This window comes from Colias croceus, chromosome 10, assembly GCF_905220415.1.
Source record: "Colias croceus chromosome 10, ilColCroc2.1".
Classification (NCBI taxonomy): domain Eukaryota; kingdom Metazoa; phylum Arthropoda; class Insecta; order Lepidoptera; family Pieridae; genus Colias; species Colias croceus.
In genome coordinates, this window is record NC_059546.1 from 4994070 (window position 1) to 5014223 (window position 20154).

The 20154-nt window shown below is 33.3% G+C and overlaps 1 protein-coding gene across 1 annotated transcript; it reads left to right on the forward strand.

Annotated features, from left to right (window-relative positions):
- Positions 1–7: 7 nt before the first annotated feature.
- On the forward strand, positions 8–19881 carry LOC123694797 (RING finger protein 17). The gene is made up of 22 exons (XM_045640361.1): positions 8–258; positions 694–935; positions 1060–1141; positions 1259–1390; positions 1516–1670; positions 1969–2049; positions 2135–2401; positions 2513–2601; positions 3052–3218; positions 3564–3713; positions 6456–6530; positions 6621–6773; positions 7019–7163; positions 7457–7591; positions 8270–8420; positions 13435–13563; positions 13678–13774; positions 14931–15148; positions 16238–16461; positions 16749–17523; positions 17885–18153; positions 18389–19881. Exons 1-22 carry the CDS (start codon positions 201–203, stop codon positions 19707–19709), a joined length of 5115 nt encoding a protein of 1704 aa, XP_045496317.1. The 5' UTR covers positions 8–200; the 3' UTR covers positions 19710–19881.
- The last annotated feature ends 273 nt before the right edge of the window (positions 19882–20154 follow it).

Below are 20154 nucleotides of genomic sequence, written 5' to 3' on the forward strand. Positions count from 1 at the left end.
TGTCAACCGTGTTAACTGTCATGTTCATGTACTCATGTGCGTTCTTTTTTGTTTGACTGATATTTTGATTTATATTTGTACCGGCGTTATTTCTATGTTTTAAAATATCTAGTGTTTTAAAACATTAGATATTGTTAAAATTAATTCCTCCCAGTTCACAAAAGTAAAAACTTTTGTAATTAAAGTCCATCTCGCTCAAAATGGATAGTAAAATAAAAAAATGCTGTCCCAACTGTTGTCAACTGTATCAGCTAAAATGTAAGAGACTAATTATTTTAATTTATTTCGATTACCTTAATGAAAAAAATATTGCTAAACTACATGAAACCTAACACCTCGTCCGCGCGATTTATAATATGTTTCATAGCCTGAGCTTAACTAAGACAATAGATGATGTCTTACTATTCCTTTAACAATTACCCCCGTCTGTAATAAAATAAAATAATATGTACTTTTATGAATAGAATTAGATAATACATAGATAATTTTTAACTTTTTAAAGTATGGTGAATAGCATTTCCTGGAATTATTGCAGTTAACTAACTGTTTAAAGTCTGACTGAGATAAAATTGGCAATATTTTTTTTATCAATAATTACTTCTATAATATGAATAGTATTTATATGTGTTAGAACTTGTATGAATAAGTATTGACCTCATAATATTAATATTTAAATATTAATTTTCATTACAGCATTATCTCCCAAAGGATATGGCAATATACCACTGTTTCTAAAATGTGGGCATTCGATGTGTGAAAATTGTGTGAGCAATATTGTAAAATTTGCTGAACCCATAGAATGCAAAGTGTGCCATCAAGATATGATATTAACTCCTGAAGATCAAGTTCTCCTGATGGAAAATAGTATTAAACTATATGACTTATTTCCTATAAATGTGTATATGCTTGGTGAATTAGCACAACAACATATTGAGGTTTGTTACTGTATATTTTAAAGAAATACTTAAAATAATGATCATATCTTAGTTTCAGGTAAATTAGTGAAAAGATTGTCTTTTCTTTCTTTCCTACTTACTCATACTCATGTTTTTGTTGCAGCAAAAGTTTCAATCCTATTCTACTGATGTGCCATGCTTTATAGATCTTGATACTATTATAAAGAGTACTGAGACTACAGAAGGTAATGAGTAAACAACAAAAAATCTACAACAGACTTCTAAGCAGATTATACTGATTAGAAATACTGTAATATGTACCTAGATCTAAAATTTTGTATAATTATTCATTTACTTTGCAGGAAAATGCTTAGAGTGCCATGCTACTACATCAAAAATGTGTCAACAATGTTCAACTATAATGTGTGTTAGCTGTTTCAATAAAAGCCACAAAAACTTTGTTATTTTTCAAAACCATGTTTTAGAAAACATAGGTATGTAGAAAGAATCTATCAAATTTTGTTGAAATGGAAGATTTATACAATTAACCAGATGTGTTTGTAATAAGTTATGACTATTTAATTTAATGTATATTTTTGATATTAAATTAATATTTTAGGATTTAAGATCAAACCTAGCACATGCAAAATTCATAAGGAAAAACCATTGGATTACTACTGCAAATCTTGTGTGAAATCTATTTGTATGGATTGTTTTATGGTTGGTGGAGAAAAATCCTGCAAATCTCATGATGTTGTCTCTGTTAATGAAGTGGTATTTTATTTTATCTTTTATTTTGTTTATCATCATCATCATGTTCCAGTTCATTATATTTTATATATTTTCATTCTCTCATTACAAAGGTCCGCCGTAGTGCGTAAAATAAGTAATTATAACTCATATTAACCTATTGATCCCCAAGTGGCCCCATCGGTCCCAGAAACAATAGATTTTTTATTCTGTCTCTGGTTCCGGGGCCTGAGTTATTAATGTGAAAATCTGACCTATAATATCCAAAATCCAAAAGTATCTAATATTTAAATATCAACTAATTCATTATTCACTTTTACAGAATGAAAGTTTCTTATCTGAACTATCAGAAATTACTCCCAAAATTGATGAACTGTACAGAAGACTCACTAAAACTGCAGTTGTAAGTTTATGTTATTTTAACATAGTAAAAAATTCTCACACTATTTCTCTCTACTTTTTTATCTAATACAAACATATTTGTTTAGGATATTGGGAACATATTGTTAAATTTTCAAAATGATGCTGCACCATCCGATGTCACTAAAATGATAAATAATGTTGAACAACAATACTCAAAAATATTTGCTCAAATTCAATCTCAGAAAGATGAAATTATTCAAACCCTAATGAAAGCAAAATTATCTGAAAAGGAATCTTTGCTCAAAGCAAGAAGTGATATTGAAAACTCTATTAAAAAATCCAAAACATTCCTCAATGTGATCACATCTCTCGATGGAAGCCAACTTAAAGAGGTATGATGGCATTATATCTATTTTATTTTGATAACATATCTATTTTATTTGTTTAATATTTATGAAAATTATTATTAATTTAATTATAGCATATAATCATATTAATTTTAGGCAAATATATCTGCAATACTTAAAGATGCGAAAGAACTTCTCGAACTACCATGGTATTTAAAAATAAATGATGAACGAGAACCTCTCAAGTAAGTATATATGTACTATAACAAATAAAACGACATCTGGCACTTGGGGACTGTCGCGGTAAAGCTATTGCATGCTATGCCTTCAAGCCACACTTCCGCCCGTCGGAGTGGGGAGCGTGAGGATTTTTCGTTACGGAAATTCTCGATTCGGTCCCCGCGCTCAAGGCCCGCGATAGAAGCTATACAATAGCTTAAAAATGTGTTTAAAAAAAACAAAATTGCTTTTTAATAATCAGTTTAAATGCATGTTTCTTGTTGTAATTTGCTTCAATCTTCTTTCTCTTTATTAATTTATATAATGTTAATACATTTTCAGTTTCCAATTTTAACAACCAACTATTTAACCATTACAATATATTTTAAATCAAGAAACTTAAACACTAAACAAATTTGTAACTTTGTGTATCTTTACGCGAAAATAATTAGAATGTAATCAATAAAAATTTGCAGGATAACTGTAAATGAGGAACTATCTGATAAGGTTAAAGATTATGTGCACTTAGCTGGTAATGGAAATTTTGAATTCAAATTATGTTCAACATCAGAAATTGAAAATGCCAAAATTGAGATTCCTGCTGCCCCCTCTTCTGTAGTATACCCACCGCAATTAGTTCAAGGTACCGTACTACAACTTTCGCTTATGATTAATGATAAATAATGTTAATCAAAACTTTTTAAATAAATTATGCATACTAAAATAAATACACCACACAAGTTTCCATATTATTAATATTATATTGTAATGTTTAGACCACTTTCTGTAATCATTTTCTTAAATTTGTTTTTAAAACAAATTATTGACAAACAGTTACGAATTCTGAATATTTACAAACTGCTATAATTAATGATAACCATTTCTTAGATCAAATTTTATAAACCACAATAAAATATTATATTGAATTTTAGTTGACAAGTTTAAATTAGTTAAGTATTTGTTATATGAATAATTATTTTTCATGCAGATGTTCGTCAAAGTAATAAACCTAATAATAAAGATAAGGAGCCCATGAAAACACCAACATTATACAAAAAAGCACCTAAGTATCGGGCCAAAAGTGGATCATGTTCATCAATTAATTCTATGAATAGTGACGCCTCATATCCTAGTTCATGTGAGTACTACATGCTGACAGGCATTATTATATTTAACTTAATTATTAAGCATGTTTTATTATAGCCTCAAAAATGTAATTAGTACTTTTGCAAATAGAGCTGTTGTTTATGTACAGTCACGAGCAATAATATATGCCTAGGGGGCGATGTGCAAAAATATCTGTCACTAGAATAAATTAAATAATATCTGTCTGCCCGTATACAGCAAAAATATCTGACATTAGTAGGCAACATAATAAAGTGGCATCAAAATAATGTGACGAAAATGTACAGCAAATAATTGTGACAACCTCTCACGGTATAAATATGTGACATCAACTAGATGGCAATAATATCTGACACAATTTCATATTTCTGTATTTTGCATCGATTCCTCACAAAAAGCATTTAAATATGTGACATCAACTAGGAAGCAATAATATCTGACACAATTTCATATTTCTGTATTTTGCATCGATTCCTCATGAAAAGCATAAATATGTGACATCAACTAGGAAGCAATAATATCTGACACAATTTCATATTTCTGTATTTTGCATCGATTCCTCACACAAAGCATAAATAATAAATACCTATGTGACACCAACTAGGTGGCAATAATATCTGACACAATTTCATATTTCTGTATTTTGCATCGATTCCTCACGAAAAGCATAAATATGTGACATCAACTAGGAAGCAATAATATCTGACACAATTTCATATTTCTGTATTTTGCATCGATTCCTCACACAAAGCATAAATATGTGACACAAACTAGGTGGCAATAATATCTGACACAATTTTATATTTCTGTATTTTGCGTTGATTTCACACAAAAAGCATAAATATGTGACATCAACTAGGAAGCAATAATATCTGACACAATTTTATTTTAATTTAATATTGAATTAATACAAAATATAAATTTTATTTTAACTACGTTGTTTTAAAACATTATTACCATATTAATTAATATGTGCCGTCGTTGTATACTAGATACATATTGTATGTCTAGATATTATATCCTACTAGCTTAACACCCGCGGCTTCGCCCGCGTTTTCAAAGAAAAACCCGCATAGTTTCCGTCCCTGTGGGATTTCCAGAATAAAAGCTCTCATAAGCGTTAATCCAAGTTACCTTCTATGTGTGTGCCAAATTCCATTGTTTTGCCTTTTATTTGTGTGAAAGAGTAACAAACATCCTTACATGATACGAACTTTCGCATTTATAATATTAGAAGGATATCATATCATGACAAAATTAAAGTATTCATATACATACTTATATGAATACCCACTTGGGTAGATCTATTTTATTTGAAGGTTCAGTGTAACCTTCGTGTATTATTTAGAAATTGTTTTGTTATATTTGACGTTAGCGGCGTTTGACACCTTTGACACGATTGCTCCGTTATTCATTTTCTTTTACCTTTAATATTGCTATTATTTTATTGAGTATCGAAAATTATGGCAAGTTAACATATTTCATTTAAATAAATTATCGTAATTTCATTTAAATAAAAAATATTTACAAAATATAATGTGTCTTTTGTTCATATTCTTACCCCAGCAAAATACAAAACACTAATTCAATAAAAAACGTTTCGCCTTTTTAAAATCCTATCCAATTTTATCCTACTAGTCCTACTATAATCCTACTTCCTATCCTACTAATCTATTATTATAAATGTGATGTGTATGTGTGTGTCTGTTACTCTTTCACGCAAATACTACTGAACCGATTACAATGAAATTTAGCAGACATATAAAGAGTAACTTGGGTTAACAAATAGGATAGGTTTTATCCCAAAAATCCCACGGGAACGGATACTATGCGGTATTTCTGTGAAAACGCAAGCGAAGCCGCGGGCGGAAAGCTAGTGTCACATATTTATGCTTTTTGTGAGGAATCAATTATATTTTACAATACAGAAATATAAAATTGTGTCAGATATTATTGCCTCCTAGGTGACGTCACATATTTATGCTTCGAGAGGTTATCACAATTATTTGCTGTAACATTTTCGTCACATAATTTTGATGCCACTTTATTATGTTGCCTACTAATGTCAGATATTTTTGCTGTATAGGGGCAGACAGATATTATTGAACCCGTTCTTATGACAGATATTTTTGCTAATCTGCAAATGGTAATATATTTATGCTTCTGACTGTAGGTATGTAGATGTATAAAAATAATGATATGAAATAAATTACCCTATAAAACTACTTAAGATAATAAACCATAAAATATATATATTTATGTTATTTTAAAGCACTCTAATACAAAGAGATCATTCATAGGTGTATTTTGTGGGCATCAGAATAATGTCACTGATAGAAGATTTTCATTCCAACTCATATTTGCAATACTTAAAGATTGTATGTAAGAAAAAACAATGTCTTAAAATTGTTTTAAGACATCGGCCGAGCTTGGTTACTCGATGCGATATCTGGCTGTCGTTAGGTGCTGAGTTTGTGTATTGTTGACTTTCTGCTGATATTGTATTTTTGAATTCTCTTTGTTTACATTTATGGCTGACTTCGAGCCAATTGATAAGGATTGTGTTAGGGAATTGTGCTTAAAAATCTTACAATATTTATCGTGCCGTTCTTAGTTGCGTGTGCTTTTGCCTCTTCATAGGAAAATTGTTTTATCCATGCATTGCTTGCGTCATTCAACGTCAGATATAATGACATATTAGAAGATGTCAATCTTCTTTGTTGAAAGAGAGAAAAATGTTAAATTATTTTTACAGACGATCAATACACTAAGCCAGTTGTTCAACCAGTGATGCCCTTCCCCGAGAGTCAATATCCAAAATTGCAGGAAGGTAAGTGCAGAAATTGTACAAATTAATATCCAATCGGTAATTCTTTTTTGTAGCGTACACTACTCATATATCGTGTCTTATTAAATGCAGGTAGTCAAGAGCTAATATACATATCGCATATCGTGGATCCGCATAACTTCTTTGTACAACGCGCCTGTCACCAATCACGTGTTGAAGAATTGCTACGGGAATTCCGCAATGCAATTTCGTTGCCTACACCATCCGCACACCATGTGACTGAGGGTATGATAATGATTAACTATAAGTGTTATGTGTAAAAAATTTTGAACTGTTCGGTTTGGGTTTTCTTGCAATTTGATATTTATAAATAAGTGAAATTATTTTGTGCTGAAATCAATTTAGGTTCCTAAAAAAATATGTTGATTATTCTGATAAAGCATCTTTTATTATACCAATTTAATAGTATGTCTAAAATAATAGCTTAATTTAGTGCAAAACAGCAAATTTCATGATGTATCCTTTTCTAGGCAAAGTATACTTGGTGCACAACGAAGTCGATAATCTGTGGATGCGCTGTCGCATCGTAAGCATCGATCGTCGCAACGCTAACAAACCCAAGTTTCATGTGTTCTGCATCGACTTTGGAGGAACCGAAGTCGTTACTATTGACAAGTAAATACATATCATGATTTATTACTAGTTTTAGTTTCTCTTTCTCTCGCTGTCTTTTTTAATTTGCAAAATATGTTCTATTTTTTTCATATACTAAATGTTGTCTTCCCTATTTTTAGAAACCACTTCCAGCAAACATTATTGAATTTATCGATTGACAAAAATTCAGTTTATTTACATAGGTTTCGATTTCGAAATAAGAATATGTTCTTGTACCTTATAAAACTTAAAAAAGATTTCGTGCGGCTTTATAGTTTTACGTATTATATTTCTGAATAATTATTGTTTTCTAGATTACGTCTGCTACCCCCCGCGCGCCTGCACTCCCCGCCACCGTTCGCAATCAACTGCGCGCTCGCTAACTGCCAGCCGAAGAACGGCACTTGGACCAGCGATGATGCTATCCTCATACAGCATATAATAGACAAGTAAATATGTATTACATCTTTATGAGTCCTTATTATCCTTACTGATATTTTAAATGCAAATGTTTTTTTTGTCTTGTCTTTAACGTCGCACCTGAACGATTTTATGATATTATTGTTGTGTCTGTAGATATTTAAGAAGATATACATTATTTTTTGCGGGTGATCTCATTTATTTGGGAAGACTCATGATGAGCATTGAGCATCTGACGAAATTTTTAAATACCGTTAGCTGGCGCACTATACAACAACTATTAATTTTCTAATAAAGTTCGAACAGTTCGATGCAAACTTAATGGAGTATCAGCGGGATGTTGAGGGACGCATACGCGCTCGCACATGCCATAACAGCTAACTTCCAAACCGCCGCTAACTTTATTACTATGTATTAACTGTACACGCACATATCCTAAGGAAGTAGGATAGGATTCCTATCTTACTTCCTACATTATAAATGCGAATGTGTTTGTGAGGATGGATGTTTGTTACTCTTTCACGCAAATACTACTGAACCGATTACAATGAAATTTAGCACACATAGATAACTTGAATTAACTTAAAGGATAGATTTTATCCCAGAAATCCCACGGGAACGGGAACTATGCGGGTTTTTCTTTGAAAACGCGGGCGAAGCTTCACGGGGACAGATAGTAATTAATATACGTGATTGTCCGTGGTCAGCAAGCAAGCGGTGATCCACGTGCACCGCATCCGCTCGATGTCGGCGAACAGCGTGACGCTGGAGGTGGACGTGACCACGTTCGAGCACGGGCTCAGCGTCGCGCACGCGCTGCACTTCCACGGCCGCGCGTACTTGCCCGATCGGATGCCGGTTAGTGGGGAATTGAGTATTTGAATAAATTTTTTTTTGTGCTAAATGGAAAGATTATGTATTAGTTTTATAACAAAACTATTTTTTTTTTAATTTTTTTTTTTTGCAATAATTCAAAAGTTATTTCAAAATAAAAATTAGTCTTTGAATCCAGTACCGAAAACACACCGACAACTCCCGAAGCGTCACCCGGACGCGTGTGACGTCATAATGTTAGTTTTCACACATTGCAGTTGATAGAAAAACGTATACAACACACATTGACGACACAACGACATTTTGACGACACATCTATGGTGACCAGTCATGGCGCGTTTATAGTCACGTGATTTTAATTTAAATTTCATCAATTTTTAATTGCTTATAATTAATTGAAAAAAAAATTTTTTTGAGTTTTTTGCATTAAATATCAATATTATTAAGGTGATTGCTACGATCTGTTCCCAGCCAATGTCCCGCTAGATGGCGCTGAATTCTACATTTCTAGTTTATTTGAGTTTTTGCGTAATTGGAAAAGATTAAGGTCGTAGGAATAGTCATGGCGATTACTGAATATTATATTTTATTTAAATATGTCATATCATTGCCTTAAAATCCACCCAATTCGGTAAAACCATGCGTTTTAACATCTGTCATTGCATACAGGATCGTTTACACACACAGACGTATACAAAAATGATAAAGATTGAACTCTAGATGGCGTGAATGTAAAACAAGTTTGGCGTGTATGTATTTGAGTAGTTAGTAGCATATTATATTCTGAATTTCTGATCCATGCCTATTCACTCAAAACTACCTAATAACACTAATGATTTGTAACAGTAAATTATTTCAATAGGTAGGTATTTGAACATTTCCCAACAAGACACAAGATACAATAACAAATCTAATACACTATTTATTATTTTATTATTTACTAGCGGTCCGCCCCGGCTTCGCCCGTGGTACATGTTTACGTTTTCTCTCCATAAGAAGTAAGAACCATCCTCGTACTTCAAGGAATATAATAAAAAAAGAATTATCGAAATCGGTTCAGCCGTTCTCGAGTTATGCGCTTACCAACACATTTTGCGATTCATTTTTATATTAGACTAGCGGTCCGCCCCGGCTTCGCCCGTGGTACATGTTTACGTTTTCTCTACATAAGAACCATCCTCGTACTTCAAGGAATATAATAAAAAAAGAATTATCGAAATCGGTTCAGCCGTTCTCGAGTTATGCGCTTACCAACACATTTTGCGATTCATTTATATATATATAAGATTATGTGAAAATAACCAGGAAGGTGAAAAACATATTTACGAAAACATAGTAACATATGGCTGTCGCTACAATAATTATATTTCAATTTTATCTTTTTATACCTAGTAGAACTGGCCGACGAATAAAAAAAATCGTATTAGAATACAATATATTACGGAACAAAAAAAGGATTGTAACTGAATTAGGTAGGTATGTTTGTTTCTGGGCGCACCGTTTTCGACGACGCGACGCGACGCGCGACGTAAGCGTATAGGTATAGGTACCTACTTTGCTAAAACAAACTAATAAAATTGTGTGTCTGTCTGAAAATTCGGAAAAGCATATTTTGCAAGTTTGTGATTACTTTGATAGTTTACCGATTTATAATAATTGTAATTGTAATATATATAATTTGCAATGTGGTGAAATTTCATAAAAATCACGGGCCAATTTTTTGTTTTGAATCCCACCGAAAATATAATTGCGTTATTAGAATAATTAATTACTATACCTACCCACGATCAATTATTACAATATAGTCTCAAATGCATACTAGAGAAACATTGCAATTTGAATCAATTAAAATGCATAGCATACAAAAATAAATTCACAACACAAGAAATTCCGCGCGCAAATCATAGCGCGTGTCAATGAAATCAAGAATGTTTTATATACAAGCCGACGCGGACGAGCGACGACGCGACGCCGAACAAAAGTACCTACGACGGACGACCACGCTTCGAGTTGCCAAACACACAGCCAAACAACAATAATGAGTAATAAATTGTTTACAAAAAAAACAAGTTTTCCATTTTTCTGTATGAGTAGACAGAACTTCAAAACGCCACCTGCTACGGTTTATATTATGAACGATGGTTATAAAAATAAAAGTTATATTTGTTGGTGTAAACTATTTTATTGATCAATAATTTTGGAATTTAAAACTGTCAACATTGTTTGATTACAATAAAACGCAGTTTTATTTTATTACACTATTGTTTTTTTATCAAAACATGTATTTGAAGTACCATATAATATTATGCTGATCCAAGCATTTTCACTCAAAACTAATATCACTAATGATTTGTAAAAGTAAATTATTTCAATATACATTTCATAACCAACAAGTAAGAATAATTATTATTATTCCTACCTACAACAACAAACCTAAAACACTATTTACTATGGGAAAATAACCAGGAAGGTGAAAAACATCATATTATTATTTACGATTTCGACGCACTCGACTTTTAGTAAAATATAGTAGGTAAACATAATATTATGGTTTTGATTTTTGCTACTAGTATAAGAAAACTGCGTGTTCAAACTACTTGTTTGTCTGTCTGAAAATTCGGAAGTACTTTGGTAGTTTACCGATTTATAATAATATTGTATATATCGTTGTTTAAAAAATATTCAAACACAATAAAATATGATATACTGATTTATCACTGGTTTCAGTGATGAACTGATGAGTCAATGTTAGCCACTATACTTTCGTCATACGTGTGTATGATTGATGTGATTTGCAACGTGGTGATATTTCAGAAAAATCACGGGTCAAATTGTCCCACCGAAAATATAACTGCGTTATAAGAATAACTATACCTACGATAAATTATACATAATACAATATAGTCTCAAATGCATACTAGTGAAATATTTTATTTGAATCAATAAAATAAAAAAAAAAATAAAAAATAATAATAATACAAAAATAAATTCACAACACAAGAAAATCCGCGCGCAAATCATAGCGCGTGACAATGAAATCAAGAACTTTCGAGCCGACGCGACGCGGACGACGAAGGAGCCTAACAAAAGAAGGTACCTACAATCATAGGCGGCTCGTGACAAAATTGTATGGCCGTGTTCACTTGAAATAAAACAACGAAAATAGGTACCTACAATAGCGTTAGCAGTACAAAAAAAATGAGCACCACATTATAAATGTCTTTTTAATATTTATACACTAAAAATTATAGAGTATTTCAAAACGAATTCAATTATTATTTAGCAATAATTAGAAAATCCCCGAATTTGCATTCGTGATCGTATTCATAGTGTTTGTCTACACTAATATTATAAAGAGGAAAACTTTGTTTGTTTGTTTGATTGTAATGAATAGGCTCATAAACTACTGGACATTTTACCAATGTTTGCAAGTTTGTGATTACTTTGATAGTTTACCGATTTATAATAATTGTATACTTATATCATTGTTTAAAAATATTCAAACACAATATGATATAGGTACTGATTTATCACTGGTTTCAGTGATGAACTGATGAGTCAATGTTAGCCACAATACTAATCACTTTCGTCATACATGTGTATGAACTATGATTGATGTGATTTGCAATGTGGTGAAATTTCATAAAAATCACGGGCCAATTTTTTGTTTTGAATCCCACCGAAAATACATATATTACTAATTGCGTTATTAGAATAATTAATTACTATACCCACGATCAATTATTACAATTTACAATATAGTCTCAAATGCATACTAGAGAAACATTGCAATTTGAATCAATTAAAATGCATAGCATACAAAAATAAATTCACAACACAAGAAATTCCGCGCGCAAATCATAGCGCGTGTCAATGAAATCAAGAATGTAATTTATATCAAGCCGACGACGACGCCGAACTAAAGTACCTACAGTACCATTTACCTTCAGTGTACAATACAGTTTACAGACCTACGACGGACGAACAATAATGAGTAATAAATTGTTTACAAAAAAAAAACATAGTTTCTAAGGTCATTAGTTTTATTTTATTTTATTGTTATTTTCTTTGAACGATTGGAAATGAAATTACTCAATTTTTACACAGAACTTTGATTTATTAGAATTATGCTCATTATGTATAAGATAACGAACGCGAATGCACGACATCTAGCGCGTCTTATGTCTAAACATCGCCTTTCGTTTAGACATTGACGCGCTAGATCTGTAATAAGTATATAGTCTATGCGCTAGATGTCGTGCTTTATGTCGTGTTTCGCTTGGCAAAAGTCACGCACACTACTGTAGAAGTGTCAAATTTTTCCGGTATTTTACTGTTGTTTTTCTAAGTAAATATTGTAAAATATTGATTAAAAAGGTCGAACGCGCACACATTTCATTATAGAGAAGTGATAAAATGATTAGTTTTAAAGAAATAGTGTCTGTGTTAAGTGTTTAGAGGTAATCAAAAATGTATGGAGGGACGGTCGGAACATCCACCTTAATAGTAAAGTTTTAAAATACATAAAAAAAATCAATAATTTTTTATTATTCAAATACCCAATTATTGAAGTTATACTTCTTTTGGCGCTAAAAGCTAAAAATGATGAGAGTGAATTTTTACGATGCGCGCGCACACCGACACCTAAATTTAACAGCATGAAGTTAGTTCTAGGTGGTATGAAAATTGATAACTATGTTCAAGTTGTATATTCTAGTATATTTTTTTTCCATACGCAAAAGAAGTATAACTTCTGTAGCGTGTACATAAGTACACACACTCTTTTTATAGAAATATGGAATAATAGAGGAAAATGTTGCTCAGTTGTTTGTTACGAATGGAGGTAAAACGTACATTGTCATTGTTTTTGTTGAAATTAAACATTAATTGAATAGAACTTTGTTTTACTTTTAAAGTAATGCTCATTTAATTTAAGATTAATTTATGTCCATGCTGGATAGTTAAGTTATTAAAAAGAAAAAATAAAAAAAATATATAATAATATGTATTATAATTGTTATAATTTTTATGTTTGTAGTACCCAAAGGCGATAGGAGTAATTGAGAAACCGCGGATTTTTATCAGTAACAATGACTTCAAGTTGAATTCTGTGGAGGAAGTCTACATTACACATGTTGTAAGCCCCGACCACTTCTTTGTGCGAATGGTGAGTACAAAAGTTGTTTTTTGCTAAAAAATTGAAGAGTAAATCATAAATAATATGCCATTTAATTTTAATTATAATTTATAAATGGTATGTATTGAAATATTCTTTTTACAGCGTCATTTGCAAAGCGTTTACGAGAAATTATGTGAAGATTTAGATCGAGACTACAACGCAAACATTCAAACTCGAAGTATTTATCTCCCGGAAAAAGGTGAAGAATACAATTTATTATATAGCACATCAATATTAATTGATAAATCAATATTGTTTGTACATGTCCGTCTAGTAACGCACCTCAGAGAGTTGAAGGGCACTGCCAGTAAATTATTAGAACAATATTTTTTTTAGAATAATAAGATTGTTTTCCAAAAAACATAATATAGTGATTTGACATTATTTATTTATTTATATTTTGGGAGAATCTACAGCTGTATTCTTTAAAAATAGTCACATAATATAATAATCACAATAAGCCATTTACAGATTCTCACGACTAGAATAACATTAATATGTAACAGTTACAAATGTAAGCAATTACGCACACGAATCAAATGCCTTCGAATTTACTAATACTATTGTAACGCTAATTAAATTACATATCAACTCGACCACCGAACTGACGAAAGAACTCATTTGCTAACTGATGCTTAATGGAGTGAGGACTGCCGCAGAATAAGTCAATCATTATGTAGTTTTGATTTTTTAAAGAATATCAGGGGGGTTAGACAAGTGTCTTTCTATTAGCGTAACGTTTAAAGATTATGAATGTATGAGATTGACGTGAGCTGGAGATACATTTATCTGCTGGTACCTACGCACTCATTAATCCTACTTAATATTATTACCCGACTACGGCAAAGCAAAAGGAGGGTTATGATTTTGACAGGCTATGTATGTATGTATGTATGTATGTTCATCTGTTCCCTCGTAACGTCTAAACTACTAATCAGAATTTGACAAATGACATATCATTAGAAGCGTCTTAATTGTCCGCTGGTTATAGGCTATATATATACATAATACCTATCTACCGTAGCACTTCAACAACGTGTGACTAGTACGCCTTTCCAAACATGAAAATTTATCTTTACATAGTGGAATATTGCATACTTCAGAATAGTATTGTATGACATTATTGTCAATTTACAACGAAGGCATCTTGGTAGAGTCTACTGTGTCCATTTACTTGCAACTACATTAGCAACTTTGTTCAGTTCAGTATTCTGAAATCTTGTTTTATACTTTTTCAGCGCCGGTTATTGTCGTAGTTGGGTTTTAGTTTTTTCACTTTATATTATAAATGCGAAAGTCTAGGGGGCAGGTCTATACCTTAACATGTATTAAGACAATGAGTTTGCACGAAGCAGGTATGGTGTGCGTGGTGAACGTGGAGCGGTGCGGGTCGGGCGGGTCGGGCGGGTCGGGCGGGGCGGGCGGCGCGGGGCGCTGGGCGCGCGCGCAGGTGGCCGAGCTGCCCGGGCGCGGCCGCGTGCGCGTGGCGCTGCTGGACACGGGCGCCGCGCTGCTCGCGCACTGGACCGCGCTGCGCCGGATCGCGCCGCACTACACTACGCTGCGCGCGCTGGTACCTACGCACTCATTAATCCTACTTAATCTAATATATATTATAAATGCGAAAGTAACTCTGTCTGGATGTTTGTTACTCTTTCACGTAAAAACTACTGAACCGTATTACAATGAAATTTAGCACACATATAGAGGGTAACTTGGATTAACACATGGGATAGTTTTTATCCCGGAAATCCCACGGGAACGGGAACTATGCGGGTTTTCCTTTGCAAACGCGGGTGAAGCCGCGGGCGGAAATCTAGTAATATTATAAATGCGAAACTAACTCTGTCTCTCTGTCTGTTACTCAATCACGCCTAAACTACTGAAACAATTTTCATGAAATTTGGTATGGAGATATTTTGATACCCGAGAAAGGACGTAGACTACTTTTTATCCCGGGAAAATGACGCAATCCCGGAAATCCCACGGGAAACGGGAACTATGCGGGTTTTTCATTCAAAACGCGGGCGAAGCCGCGGGCGGAAAGCTAGTAATATTATAAATGCGAAAGTTTGTGAGGATGGATGTATGTGTATTTGTTTGTTACTCCTTTACGCAAATACTACTTAACCGATTACAATGAAGTTTAGCACACATAATATAGAGGGTAACTTGGATTAAAACATAGGATAGGTTTTATCCCGGAAATCGGGAACGGGAACTATGCGGGTTTTTCTTTTAAAACGCAAGCGAAAAGCTAGTACTGTATATTATTCGCTGGTTCACACACAAGTATACGCCCGCTAGTACACACGCACACAAATACTCGCCCGCTGGTACATACGCATACACACTCAGTTTCTATGCGCTGGTACAAACGCACACAAATACCTGCGCTCTGATACAGATGTACACATAAACACCTGCACACTGGTACACACGCACACAAATACCTGATACAGATGTACACATAAACACCTGCACACTGGTATGCACGCACACAAATACCTACAGGTACATACGCACACATATACTGCCTGCCCGTTGGTACACGCATAATACACGCACACGCGCATGCACATACACCCACCCACCCATAGCCACACGCATTTTCATGGAATACATTCTTATTTATTTATTATTTATTTATTTATTCTTGCAGGCAACTGAATGTCATTTAGCCGGTGTCACGCCCACAAACAAGCAGTGGAATACCGCTTCGGTCGCTCTGTTGAAGAAATTCGAAGGTCGCGTCCTGGACCTCCATGTTGAAGACCAAAGAAACAGAAATTCGCTCGGCGTCACCCTGTACGACAAGACGGACGAAGACAATATTATGTGCGTCAACGAGCTTATGATCAAACATAAGTTCGCTGTTACATTCGGGTATGTGAATTTTCGAAATTAATTCATCCTGTTCATAATAAGTTCGTATTTTCAGAGTCAAAGTTGTAGTAGAAATTGATGAAAAATGTTTTAAGCAACTTGTTTCCATAAAAAAGTAAGAATAAAATTTATGACTTCCTAATTGCAATAAAGTCCAAATCCAAGTGATAAAAATATTGAAAATTTTACTGTTTTTTTTTCCTACGCAAAAGAACTTTTCCAAAGTGAAGCAATTTATTTTAATTTGTTTTACTTTTTTTTTGCTCAAAATGTCATAAATGTTACAGAGTATTCATGTTCAACAAAAACTTTCACAATGAAACTCAAGTGAACACACAGAAATCACCAATCAAAGAAAAGAGGCAACCTGAAGAAAATATCAAAGCAATATTAAAAAGAACGACTCCTACTGATCCAAAAAAGCAACAGTCAATTAAAGGTCTAGAGGCAAAAGATAAAGGTCCATTGAGATTGGAAGTTAAAGTGTTGAATTATCAATCTCCGTCATTACTCTACGTATCATTGGTGCAACAACAAAAAGCGTATAACGAGCTGTTTGAAAAGATCCAAAAGTATTATACGAAGAAGAATGAGAAGTCGACACAGAACTGGAACGTCGGTGACAAATGCTGCACTATTTGCATACAGTCCAAAACATGGCGGCGCGCCGTAATCCTGGAAATAGCCGACGACAATGCTAAAGTGTTTTATTCCGACTTTGCGTGTGTTGAAACAGTTCCTTTACAGAGTCTCCGAGAATTAACGCAAGAGTTTATGTCTGTGGGTGGTGGGGCTATTATGTGCCATTTGTATGGTGTAATGCCAGCTGTAGGAGAGGAATGGCCTTCTCTCACAAAGGAGTATCTGAAAGAACTCCTCGATGCTTACCAAAGAATATTTATCACGAAAACGGGAAACTTTATGGGCAAGAGTATGCCTGTTGAATTATGGGTTTATCATACAATTCAAGGTGGTGCGCTCGAACCTAACATCTCCGAATGGCGTTGCCTCAACAAGAAAATCATTGAGCAAGGTCTCGGTATTCCAGACAAATCTGAGGAGGTGAGTGTAGGTTTATAAAGATATGTTTGTATTGCAGATTCAGAAAAATTTAACTATGATCAGTTAACAAATGATTTTCATAAATTTTAATCAAAGTATATAATTATCGTTTTGGAGATAGCTGAATAATAAAAATAAAATTCAAACACAAAAATACAAAATAAAAAGCAAAATATAGATCTATTATTATATATCAGTCGCAATGTGCGACTGAATGAAGCTTGCACAAACAATATAACTGTCTAATTTATGGAGTCCTAATACAGAGATTTATATATTATTTAAATATTGATATACATCTTTTTATAATTGTATACTTAAATAGTTTACGTTTTTTGTTTATATATTTGTATTTTTCCAGCTATTGCTTGTTGACGAAAGCACCGACCAAAGAGACGATACTCTATCGTTCCTCAACGACACCGGCTCAGTCAAAGACTTTCTTCAGTTGGACCCGATAACTTCCAAGTCACCAAATAAATCCTTCTCCAGCGGCGCTAACTCGCCCATACAAGACGAAGAGGAAGATCAATCGAATGAAGAAAAACCAGATGCATCTAATACAGTTTTTATATCCGATTGGCTACCGCCAGAACCTTTACAGAACAAAGAATTCACAGCTATGCCGACGTAAGTTTTTATATTTATATTTTATTCACATCATTAGAAATCCTACTATTTTTAAAAGCGAAAGTTTGTGAGGATGGATGGCTTGATAGATGTTTGTTATTCTTTAACGCAAATACTACTTACTGAACCGAATACAATGAAATTGGTTATGTAGGTAGGTAGTATGATAGCTATCATTTGTACATGAATATAACTTAAAAACTACAATCATTACCAGACCACCTTACTCTTACAGGTATATCGATATTGATGGCGTGGTGTACCTTCACGACGTCACCCAACAGGATACATTAGATTTAATAAGAAAAGCACTCGATGTTCGTTTTAAAAATCCTGACCCAAAAGCAAAGTACACAAAATGGACTGTGGGCGAACCATGTATCGCATTGTTTTACTTAGATAATCGCTTTTATAGAGGCAAGGTTTTAGAGGTTAATAACGAAACTTCTAGTTGTTTAATACATTATGTTGATTATGGAAACGAGGAACTATGCTCGTTTGAAAATTTAAGGAAGAGCGTGGCCCTATACCAAATTCCAATACAAGCCCACAAATGCATACTAGATCGTATCAAGCCAGTGGACAAAAAATGGAACAGGCAGACCCTGGATTATATTCACAAATCGATCGTTGAAAAGCAATGTTTCGTAAAAATTACGGGCGAACCTATCGGAGGACTCATACCGATCGATCTGAAATTCGACAAGCTTTGGATTAACGATCATCTAGTGGAATTCGAAATGGCGGAATACACTGATGGTTCAAAAGCAGTTGTCCGAAAATTCGTACCAAATATACAACAACAAGAACGTTGCGAGAAAGTTATTAATGAATCAGATTCAGGACCAGACTACATCATCGAGGCAGACGACAATAAATCTATGGAATCTATTAGATCAATGCCGTTGGAAGATTTCGCTCAAAAAGATTGGAATCAACTCATGGAAGAAGAGGAAAATGATTCACCTACAGGAGAGTTTGTTGCATTTCCAATGAATACGGAAACCGAATTCGTATGTAATATTACTTTTGTAAAAGATGTTAACAAACTCGAGCTAAGCATAGTCTTTGATGAAGCCAAAACCTCATTATATGATAAAATGTTTAAAGAATTACAAGAAGATTGTGTCGAAATGAACGCTCTTAATGGGATATTCGAGAATAAGCCCTGTGTTGCTATTTTCCCTGAAGATGGCCTCTGGTATAGAGCTATTATTTTGCGTTACAGTGAAATAAAGGGGCTTATCAAAGTTAAATATGTCGATTACGGAAATGAAGACGTAGTTTCGTTGGCTGATGTACGCGAAATTACTGAAAAATATTTGGAACTACCTCCAGCCACTATAAGTGCTCAAATTTATGGAATTGTAGTTAATCCCGATATTAACGTAAAAGACGTTGGAAAAGTATATCAAGTATTGTTTGTTGAAAGTGGTCCGTTTCAAACTAGGATTGTTGATTACGAAAATGATGTTCCATGTGTTGAATTAAGAAACAATGAAGATCAATTAGTATATGAAGGTCTTTTTGAAAAGAAAATATTTTTAAAGGCCTAAATGTTTTATATTTTAAGGCGCTATTATTCCTTTTTCACTGTGACAACAATCTAAAATTATTTTATATTGACTTAATATTAAGTAAATTAGATTACTTGCCATATCCCATGGTTATAATTGTTCTGTACAAGTAAGACTTGATTTTTTCATTAAAGATATATTTCAAAATTAATTGCCTTTTGTCCTTATTATTTCGATCGTTGAAACGATTGAAATATAATTTTCAATCTTGGAGTTCCAAGAGCCACAAACAACGAAAGGTTATCTATTTACCTATTGTACGATAACTGCCTGATAAAATTTAGATATACACATTACATATTAGTATAAAATATTATTCATATATTTAATTTAATGTAACAATTTATAATTCTGTAGAAATTTCTTTCGGACAAATTGCTACGAAACGCACTGGCCCACCAGTCCCTTTCGAGATTTTCATTGG